This window comes from Sinocyclocheilus rhinocerous, unplaced genomic scaffold, assembly GCF_001515625.1.
Source record: "Sinocyclocheilus rhinocerous isolate Xijiao unplaced genomic scaffold, SAMN03320098_v1.1 scaffold1219, whole genome shotgun sequence".
Classification (NCBI taxonomy): Eukaryota; Metazoa; Chordata; class Actinopteri; order Cypriniformes; family Cyprinidae; genus Sinocyclocheilus; species Sinocyclocheilus rhinocerous.
The window spans coordinates 957,498-969,062 of NW_015634012.1; the positions used below are offsets into that span (position 1 = coordinate 957,498).

General features: G+C 37.5%; 1 protein-coding gene across 4 annotated transcripts in view; it reads right to left on the reverse strand.

Moving 5' to 3' along the window:
- The window catches only part of sdk2a (sidekick cell adhesion molecule 2a), a 128,556-nt gene that overhangs the window by 35,214 nt on the left and 81,777 nt on the right, over positions 1 to 11,565 (reverse strand). For all 4 annotated transcript variants that reach the window (XM_016558802.1, XM_016558801.1, XM_016558804.1 and 1 more), the window contains 10 exons: positions 10,681 to 10,792; positions 10,342 to 10,532; positions 7,235 to 7,318; positions 6,917 to 7,111; positions 5,437 to 5,553; positions 5,048 to 5,215; positions 3,373 to 3,475; positions 2,712 to 2,888; positions 1,421 to 1,557; positions 1,182 to 1,329 (listed from right to left, as the gene is read on the reverse strand). In XM_016558802.1, coding sequence (XP_016414288.1) covers positions 1,182 to 1,329; positions 1,421 to 1,557; positions 2,712 to 2,888; positions 3,373 to 3,475; positions 5,048 to 5,215; positions 5,437 to 5,553; positions 6,917 to 7,111; positions 7,235 to 7,318; positions 10,342 to 10,532; positions 10,681 to 10,792 — 1,432 coding nt within the window. The remainder of the gene's footprint in view (positions 1 to 1,181; positions 1,330 to 1,420; positions 1,558 to 2,711; positions 2,889 to 3,372; positions 3,476 to 5,047; positions 5,216 to 5,436; positions 5,554 to 6,916; positions 7,112 to 7,234; positions 7,319 to 10,341; positions 10,533 to 10,680; positions 10,793 to 11,565) is intronic.

Genomic DNA, 11,565 nt, shown 5'->3' on the forward strand with positions numbered 1-11,565 from the left:
ATATATATATATATATATACATCTTTCCTCATCAGCAAATTATATTTCATAGAAATTTGACTCTAAATGGCATGTAATAAAGTGAACTGTGATTGGTAGCTTTCCATATGTCAGTCAGATGGTCTCTTTCTGTCAAAGTGGGCAGTACTTGACCTGAAAAAGCTGTGATGAAGACCAGACTTCATGCTATAGTCAAAAAACTGGCTACATGAACATTTTCTTCCTTTAACGTATTTAGGCTTTAAGAAACTGATCATTTTGTTAACAGTGAATCTCACAGTTTGACGTCCTTCAGGCTTAGCTGTGAGGATAGAAAAGGGAGCCCGGTCTCATGAAAAAGTGTATCAATATCACAATTTTCTGTTTCTATTTGGCGTGCTATTTTATGCAGAAATGTACTTTTGGCATGCATGTGATACACACGTGTTTGACGTGCATATAATATGCAGTTTTTGCATGCATATGATATGCAGTTTGACATACATATAATACGCACTTATCCCACACCCCTAAACATAACCACTGTGTATCATATGCACGCTAAAGCCAATTTCTGCGTATAAATTGTACGCCAAATAGAAACAGAAAAACATGATATTGAAACACACTTTCATGAGATCGGGTTAAAAAGGTGATCCAAAGTTTCTCGCTTTTTGAGTCCCACACTCACCGCACCGTCTCCCTGCTGAACTGGCCCTTCCCCACGTCGTTGACGGCACACAGGTGGAACTGGTAAGAACGTGCCGGGATGAGGCCCCCTACGATCACACTGGAGGCTTCTGGCTCGATGTTGGCCAAGAGCACAGTCCAAGGTGCGTCTGTCACGAACAACAGAGACGCACGACAAAAAAAGACGCACACAAGCGCTTGTGTGAAGGGGTTAAGAGATACACGATTAATTAACTATAGTTACACAAATAATTAACTATAGTTATTAACTAAAGAGTACAGACATTTTTATCGGTCATAACATCTGGAGAAAAATTTCGCAGGAACTGGACAAACATGAAACTTGAAAGTTTGCATGTGTTGAAAATTTCTATGTTCATGCACACTATCAAATTGAGTTTAAACTTTAAAAGCCTAAGCGTTCGTCTGTACGCCTACGCACCATTATTTACATTATATACATTTCACACACACACACACACAGTTTCTCGCTTTTTGAGTCCCACACTCACCGCACCGTCTCCCTGCTGAACTGGCCCTTCCCCACGTCGTTGACGGCACACAGGTGGAACTGGTAAGAACGTGCCGGGATGAGGCCCCCTACGATCACACTGGAGGCTTCTGGCTCGATGTTGGCCAAGAGCACAGTCCAAGGTGCGTCTGTCACGAACAACAGAGACATTGAGAATGGACTCCAGAGCTGAATGACGAGTAAAGAGTGACAGAAAATACAGCAGGCCAGAAAACTCACTGTTCTCTGACACCTCCAGGATGTAACGGATGAGCGGGCTGTTCCCGTCAAAGGCCTGGGCCCAGGTCAGGTTGATGGTTCGTCTCTCTGAGCTGCTGAGGGTGGCGATGAGGTTCTCTGGAGCATGAGGCAACTGCCTACAGTGAGAGAAAGAGCCAGAGGAAAGTCATAAAAAGTGAGAATTAATAATTCACACATTTTACAGCAGTTTACACTGCATTTCAATTCAATTTTAAATATACACTACCATTCATAAGTCAGTAAGATTTTTTAATGTCTTTGAAAGAAGTCTATTATGCTCATTAAGACTGCATTCATTTGAACAAAATACAGTAAAAACAGTAATATTGTGAAATATTATTACAAATTAAAATCACTTTTCTATTTAAATATATATTTAAAATGCAATTTATTCTTGTGACGCAAAGCTGAATTTTCAGCATCATTACTCCAGTCTTAAGTGTCACATGATCCTTCAGAAATCATTCTGATATGCTGATTTGTTGCTCAAGAAACATTTATTATTATCGATTTTGAAAACCGCTGTGCTGCTTAATACTTTGTTTTCAGGATTATTTGATGAACAGAAAGTTCAAAAGATCATAATTTATTTGAAAAATAACTCTTTGTAACATTATAAATGTCTTTACTGCCACTTTTGACCAACTGAATGCATCTTAATAAAAGTAATTAATTTCTTTAAAAAAAAAAAAAAACTTACTGACCCCAAACTTTTGAATGGTAGTGTACACATATTTATACATATGCAATTACATATATTTATAAAATAAACTGTTATTCTTTGATATTTATTTTTATGCTATTTGCTGAGCTGCAAACAATTTGGCAATACAGATGTACAATTGTTTGTCATGTCAATAAAGCAAACAAAATGATGCTGAGAGAGAGATAAACAGAGTTTTTATAATAAATATTGACTCTCTTGTTTATATAAATGTTGCCTCAACTGCTTTGCCAACTCACCATTATTTATGACGCAGATAAAATACAATGCACTTCTCTACTTGAAGAAACATTGATAAAAAGAGAGAGAGAGAGAGTGAGAAAAGGGAAAGCAGTGTTTGGATGTTTGTTTACTATTCATTGTGCATTCTCAACAACCTATTGTCTCAATTCTTTAAATCCCAATAGAAAAACAAAGCTCACAGATACAATCCAAAACACCAAAACGATGTCCAAGAGGAAGTGAAAACCAGTGGCAGAATGTAAATCTAAAAGGCGAAAGAACACAGTGGGTAATTAGCTGGGCAATAGCATCTCTGATATGTACCTGACTCTCAGGTGAGCGCTGTGAGAATCATTGCCTCCCACAGAGGTAACTCTACAGGTGTAGGTCCCAATGTCCCCTGACCAGGTCTGAGATATATGTAGGGTGCCATTGGAGTCGAGACGCAAGCGAGGGCTCGATTTCATGTCAATAACCACTCCTCCTTTCTCCCAGATGTGCCTGTGAATAACAGGGGCCTATTTACATATTCTTCTTCACAGCAACAATACATGGCAAAGCTGTTTAATTACTGAATAAACACACACGCATATACACAACAGAAAATTGTCCTGCACACATATATGCACTCATACATACACACCAACACTTCTTAATTGCAGCCACATCGTTTCCCCATTTAATCTCGTCTGTCTTGCGTTTAATTAAAGTCTCCATCTAAGTTATTGCTTTGTTTACACATTCATCCGTTTTCCCTGATCAAATGAATAACAGCAGCCCAGCAGGTGACAGTTAAATCAAGTCTTATGAGACTGAATGTAATAAACACACAGGACATGAATGGATGGAACAAGCTAGCATTGATCAAAGATGGAGCGAGATAAAGCAGGGTGTGACAGAAAGAGAGAGAGAGAGAGAAAGAAAGACAATAGACATTTAGACAGAGTTGACAACAAAGACATGGAGAGGAGGGTGGAGGTTGTACCTGACTGTGACGCTCGGGTCATGGGTCACCCCGCAGGTCATGGCTGCTTTTGTGCCCTTGATCACGCTCTGGTCCTGAGGTGGATTAGTGATCCGCGTTCGAGCTGCACACACAAATCACAGTGTAGTATCGTAATCGATGGCATTGATTTACCCTTCCAGTTTCTGTTAGACATGTAACAGCCTTCCCTTGTGAAAAAGAAGCACACTGTTTTTAAAAAGAGTACTTATTACGGGAATAATATATTGTAAAAGAACATAATTAAGTGTGAACTGAATGTAATGCTTTTGGACAATTAATTGCATGTTATTTGTAATTAAATGAAAATGTACTATAGTTTTCATTTATATGAAATGCAATTAGCTGAACTTTAGAGTGCTTTTTGACCCACTTAAGTAAGCCATAAAATACATCTTCGTATAAAATGTAATTATTACTTCTATTGTCTTTGAAATATGTTTAAACTGTACCGCCGAATGCACTGATAACCATTTATGCTAGACTAAACTTGTGTCATATATTTAAATATATTCGTAATTATACTTTTGTAATAATGAAGCTGAAATTTAGTACATTCAAAATACACGAAATGTAATATTGAATAACACACTAAGGTTAAAATTATAATCGAGTAATTTACATGTGCTTTAGTATGTTAGTATATAACACATCAAAATAAGTGAAGATTGTTAAAACAAAAATGTTTTAAATGAACTTTGAAGTAAAACGTTTCATTTGACATTATTACACTTTAAAGGAAACACAGTCATGAAAGTGTTCTCTCTTATGTATTTTGATACTATTTTGGGGCATAAAGTAAAAAAATGCCTCATTAAATGCCTCGATTAAATATGTAAAAAGAAAACCTTTTTAAGAAATTCTGCATAATCTTTTAAAACATTTTCCTAGACAAAAAAAGAACAAAATATCTATATTGCGTATAAATATTTGAAAACAAAAATGTCAAATTAAAGTCAAGCAGTGCAACCAAAATTATGTGGTGGAACAAAACAAAACAAAACAAAAAGACAAAACAAAACAAAACAAAAATCAAAACAAAACAAAACAAACCAAAACAAAAGACAAACCAAAACATAAAATGTGACATTGTTTGTAGAGTGACCCTCATGACTGTGTGTCAAAGTCTCTTTAAATATCAGATAATTTGACAAATGTTTTATAACAAATCAGGGTTAGTTCAAGTTGTAAAATGTCATTTGGTGTTACTCCCCTTTTTATGATTAGGATGTGTACTGTATATATTCACATGTATTTAAGATGCATGAAAAATATGTTATTACTTTTTACTTAATGGTTAACGCATATTTTTAGACATTATTAAAGATAAATGTTGCTTTCAGATTATTTTATACAATTAAAAAAAAGTCCTACACTCCTTGTGTATTAAACTAGATTTTTCCTTTTCTTTTCCTCTCATTGTGGACACTCTTATACTGTTTATCACTGACTTCTGCTAGCAGCAACTAACTGGGCCATGTTAACCAGACAAACCTTGACTCCTTGATTAGGACACTGTGTAGATGTAAGAAAGCGAACAGTGGGTCACTTCTCATGGCGGTCAGACAGACAGACCCTTATGAAATGGGTGGTCAGAAACTGCGATAGAAATCACACGCTATATGACCACACTATATGAGACTCGCCATGCACTCACCCCACACCACCAGATCGGCCGAGGCTTCATCAATGCCACGGGAGTTACTGGCCATGCAGGTGTAGGATCCAGCGTCAGACAGGTGAGAGGGGCTGATCAGAAGACTGCCAGACTCCAGCAAAGTGAAACGCGGCAACTGTACGGAGCCGCTTGCCAGAACCCGATCAGCTGTGCAAAGATGGAGAGATGGCAAAACACAAGGGAGAGAGAGCGAGAAATGAAAAAGAAGATCAAACAGACAAGACGGTCCCCAGCTCATCAGAAGACTGTTGATTGGACACTTAATTTAGCTGACATCCCTAAGCTTGCAAAGATACATTAATGTTCATAAGTCCACGAGACACTGATGAATATCTTTCTTTGAGAGAGATGACTGATTGGAGACTGACCTTTCTGCCATGTGATTGCGGGCCGCGGGGCCCCTGAGGTCTCACAGTGTAAAATGATGGACATGCCATCAATCACAGAGCTGTCAGAAGGGCCGGCCGTGATGTTTGGAGCGATACCTGTGGCAGAGAGAGAGGCTGCTGAGACACATATGCACATACTCAACACGCACGCACACACACACACACACACACACACACACACACACACACACACACACACACACACACAACACAGTAGAGACTTTCCATTGACTTCTATCGTTGTTATACTGAACTAATTATATTTTCTAAACCCGCTTCTATCTTTAAACGTCACAGAAACTATTTTGTATTTTTAGAGTTTCCTGAACACATTTAGTATGCTTATTAAGCCATTTTCATTGAGGGAACTGTTGGATGATCCATTAATGATGGGGATTTCTGGATTTATTATCGTTGTAGACAGATATTAAATTGGTATGGAATGATCTGGAATCACATTCTGGCACCGATTCAATCCAATTCACCATATATGCTCCAGTCCAGTTTTAGCTTCACCCTGGACAAAAAAAAAATGTCTCTATTTAAAAAGTGTAATCACTCAAAAAAAAAAACGTTTAAAGTACATTACATTAAGCATTACGCTTCCCTCTAGTCAGGGGTGCTGTGTTTTTCTCTCACCATGTCACTCCGAGGGCCGCTCTCTGTTCCAGTGAAATAACAAAATATAAAACATACAAATATGCCCCATTTCTGAGAAACAGCCACTGATATGCAGCAGAAGTTTTGCTTGGTTTATTAAAAGCTGTAAACACGGATGTGATATATGTGTGTGTATTTTTCTTGGAATTTATTTTTGTTTGTTTTCCAGCAATATACTGTACACTACTGTTCAAAAGTTTGGAGACAGTAACATTTTTGTTTGTTTGTTTTTTGAAAGAGATTCATACTTTTATTCAGTAAGGATGCATTCAATTGATCAAAAGTGACAGTAAATACATTTATAATGTAACAAAAGATTTCAATTTTAAATAAATGCTGTTCTTTTGAACTTTCTATTCATCAAAGAATCCTGGGAAAAAATGTATCATGGTTTTTCTACAAAAATATTAAGAAGCACAACTGTTTCAACATTGATAATAACAAGAATCCCCAGAGGATCTAAATGTGAAAATATAAGAGCCATTGGTCCCTAACTTGACTAAATCATCAAAGATGTCTTTATCAAGCTGTCTAATATGCATTAAATAAATGGTGGACATAATAAAGACCTGTCCAGTGCAGACAAAACATCCATTATTCTTTCTATCTCTCACGCTTAAACTTGGAATAATCACTCTTCTTAATCTTTCCTTCTTTCTTAAAGTAAAAGCAGCTGATAAGACACAGGCTTTATAAAATGACACATCTGACAGGAGATAAGGAAGAAGATGAATGTAGGAGAGAAGTGTAATAAATGAAGACAGCGTTATTGACAGGCCCAGATGGTGCTTTGACGTACTGGTGACAGCAAGGTACGTGTTCGTCTGGATCTCTCCTGCAAAGTTGCGAGCGAAGCATTGGAACATTCCAGTGTCGTCCGGGAGCAGCCCATTTATCTGCAGACTGCCGCCCACCAGGACTCTGTAACGAGGTGTCTTCACGGGGCTTATGGGTACAGCATCCTTATACCACACTATATCTGGCTGAGGAACACCTGCAGGGGCATAGCAAGAGGTGTGTTATCTAACACATCCACACATACTGTCTCTCTCTCTCTCTCTCTCACACACACACACACACACACACACACACACACAGCAGAGGAGCACAAACTCACCGCGAGCTTGGCATGCAATGTCTACCACCTTCTCCATCTCAGCAGTAATGTGTCTGTCGGGCTCCTTCACAAACTGGGGATGTTCTGGGGAAGTTCAGTTGAGTCAGTCGTGAGAGTAGTCTTGACCAGACTGAACTAAAACACTCAATATCACTGAGATATTGAGAATGCACAGGGCCTTCAGAAAGTATTCACCTTCTCTGTTGCACTTCATTATTGTTGCAGAATAAAATGAATCATGCAGGGTTTTTCATATTTTATCATGGCTGTCAAAAAATCATTATAACATTCACTTCTTTTTTTAACAATGTACTGTATGTACAGTGGAGTGTTTAATTATCTGATATATGACAGATCACACTAGATGCATTAATAATGTGCAGAAGCGTCATGCCCATTCAAACTGAGAAGGCACTTGTGCACATTTGCACCTTTAATAATTAAGCTTTAAATGAATATTGTGGATAAAATATTTTCAGAGCTGAAAAAAAAAGCAAAGCAAAGCAAATGTTTTATAAAACATGAATAAAAGCAATAAAAAAAGCAATAAAATGTACATTTTAAAATATGTTTAAACAGGCAAGTTGGCAAAGTTTTTACAAATTAATTTGTCATCACAGGGCCCTCAAAGTGTTTTACATATTACATATTCATTTAAATATCAGCCGTATGTGAAACTGGTAAACATTTTTGGGTCAGTAAGTTATTGATTTGTTTGTTTGTTTTATTAAGTTTCACTCAGAAAGGATGCAGTAAAAAAATTGTCAGTAGAGACATTAATAATGTTACAAAAAATATATATTTCAAATAAAAGCTATAAAAAGTAGCATGGATTCTACAAAAATATTAAGCAGCACAACTGTTTTTTACATTGACAATAATAGGAAATGTTTCTCAAGAAGCAAATCAGCATAGAATGATTTCTGAAGGATCAAGTGACACTGAAATGTGTAATGAGCAATGATGCTGAAAATTCAGCTTTGCATCACAGGAATAAATTACATTTTAAAATATATTCAAATAGAAAGCCATTATTTTAAATAGTAATACAATTTCACAATATTTTTTTTGTTTTTACTGTATTTTTGATTAAATACATTCAGCCTTGGTAAGCATAAGAGACTTCTTTCAAAAACATAAACAAATCTTACCAACCCCAAACTGCTGAATGGTTGTGAATGGTACTTTAGGATTTGAACACAGGTTCCCATTGGATATTAAACAAAAACCTTTCTTAAAAACAGTGCAACAAACAGCAATAGAGATCAGCCCTGCCCAGAGGAAAAATTTATTGCTCAGTGGTTGCTTTTCCTAAGCTCAGGAAACTTACATGAGATTCTCATATATCATATTTCATTTTAGTATAAACAGCATTTCAGATGTTTCTCGTAAAATTCCGTAGGAGAAATAGAAGTAGACACAAATGAGACTTGAGAAATATTTGAGAAAAAAAAAAGAGTCAAAACTGAGAATGTGGTGGAAGAAACACAGAATATCTCTTTATTGTCTTTCTGCAATCTCTATCAAGACTCCATTATAGGAATATTTTATTTGTTTGCTCTTTCTAAACTCAGGAGACTTAGTTGTGATTCTCATGTATTTCTCTTTTTAGTATTATCAGTGTCTCAGATGTTTCTCCTAAAACTCTTTAGGAGAATTGATGTTACTGAGATCTTGTTTGAAACACTGGAAGAGACAAATATGAGACCACCAGAGTCTTTAGTTTAGGAGAAAAATCTGAGCACAGCGTGTGATGTTCTTGAGATCTTTTCTAAAGCTTTGAAGGAGACAAATGTGAGAGATCCAGTGTCTCTAGCTAAGGAGAATAATCTGAGCGCAGTGTGTGATGATGATGAGGTCTCTTCTAAAACTTTAAAGGAGACAACTGTGAGAGTGTTAAGAGTTTTTGTCTCAGGAGACAAGTTTGAGAAGCAGGTGACTCAAGCAAAAAATCTCCATTCGATCTTAAAGTAAACTCATTTCTGTCTAGGAGAAATATTTGAGATGTTAAAGAGATCTCACTTTTGATTTTTCTTTCCTCTGGGTGCTCTTCTTATGACCCAGGAGAACTTCAAGATGAAGTTACTGTTACTGAAGTTACTGTGTGGAAAATACCTAGACAAGATTATAAAAAGACTGGCAAGCTTAGAATCTTCTTTAGGCACCATGAAGCTCATCATAAAAAAAGGGAATAAACACAGCACAACCCAGACAGTATCTCAACAAACTGAGCACCTGGACCAGGATATCTATCAGAGAACGAATGTAGAGTAGTAAAAAAAACAAAAAAAAACAGCAGCAGTGTGAGGATCTAAAACTGTTCAGACATCAATAATCTTCAGTTCTTCCCAGAATCATCTTCCTAGAAAAAGGCCATAGAAGTCGGATGCCCAGATTCACCCAGAGTTTGCTAAAAATCCAGATGAGAAAACGTGAAACCTTTTGGAGGAACATCTTGTGCCTAAACTTGAGCTATGTGAAGCTTGAAAGGAAAGCACTGTCTTTGGTCCAACACCCAAGTAATACCATCCTTACCATCACTCATAATAATAGTCTTCTTTCAGCTGTTGGCATCAAAAGCAACATGGATACAGGCAAATCCTTGAGAGAACCTCTTTCAGTCCACCAGATATCTGGGTTTTGCTTAAAGGCATATTTTCTATCAGAGCAATGACCAAAAGCACACAGCAGTAAAGTAGTTTAAAAAGAAGGTTAATGCTTCACAATGACTCAGCAAAAACTTTGACTTGAATCCAATTGAAATATGGTATAAGACCCTCTCCATTCATTTGGTAGAGTTGGAACATATTTGCTTGGTAAATGGGCAGAAATTAAACAAAGTAAATGTTCAAGGCTCGAAGAAACATACTCAAGGCTGTGACTGCTGCAAGAGGGCTAGTATTTACCCTAAGAGATGAATACTTTCATAGATGAGTCTTTCATCTTGGAGAAATGAAGGTTCTTGAATGATTTCTTTTTTTTTTGCATGCCTTTGTGTTGACATTTTTGAAGATTAAAAGGGAAAAAATGATGCACAGTGATGAATACTTTCTGTACAAGGCACATTTTAAACACAATTTTGACAAAGAGGAGGAAAGTGAGGTTACCCAGGACGTGCAGATATGCTCCGGCGCTGACAGAGGGGGCGCTGCTGCTCCGGAGGGAGGCTTCACATTCATAGTAGCCGCTGTCACTGACCAAGGGACCGCTGATGGTCAGACGGCGACCAAAGTCCCGGAGGCCTCGGTTTACCAGCACTCCATTTTTCCGCCATGTAATACTGAGCTTAATGAGAGGCCTGGAGGTAGAGAGAGAGAGCGAGAAATACGGATAAACACAAGCGGGGAATGAGAGATAGGAGTGGCCCGAAGGAAACAAATAAACAGAATTGGGTTTTAATAGTTTGATAGAGGTCATTTTGAGTGCTTGTGTACACACACACACACCTTGCATTGGCCACACACTCCAGTGTGACTTCAAACGTGCCCACTACCACACTGGTGTTCTTCGGCGGGATTATAATAGAGGGAGCGATGGGGTCTGCTGGGCCGCCAATGTCTAAAGAGAAGCAGAAGCACATAGGCAAGAAAATTACAAATGAGATCTCAATAGTTTCTCCTAAATTGGTTCGACTTGCTGTCTGTAGTGGCACAAGATGCGACTCAAGCTGTAAATTGGCTTCCTGGGCTACTCAAATACTGAATATTTAATAGAAATGAATCGAAATAGCTGTTTGTATACAGTACTGTTTAGAGTCAGTAAGTTTTTTTTGTTTGTTTGTTTTGTTTTTTTGGAACAAATTAAAGTGCCCCTATTATGGGTTATGAAAGGTTCATATTTTGGTTTTGGGAGTCCCCAACAACAGGTTGACATGCATGCAAGGTAGGGATGTGCATCTCATGACTGAGGCCGATACGATATGCATCTCGATGCATAGCCAACGATACGATACATTAAAGATACATATGAAGCAGCTACCGATGCGATGCGATATGATTCACCCCTGTTACGATGCAATGCGATCCGATTTCGATTCGATTAGATTCAACACAATGCGATTCGATGCAATATGATGAGAAAATATGATCACTTTTAATGCCTCAAGGCCTGTTTCATAAGACAAGTTAACCAAATAAGCCAGGCTTATTTCAGTTAGTCTGACGCATTGTCAAATGATTTGGTTCCATAAAGCAAATTTAACATAGATCAACTTCAGTCACCGTGGCAACTTATACTGGGAAACTAACCTGGTCTAAAGCAGGTTAACTATCAGACTAAGCTGAGTTAACCTAACACTGACCAATAGGAACACTATTATTTGACTTTTTTTT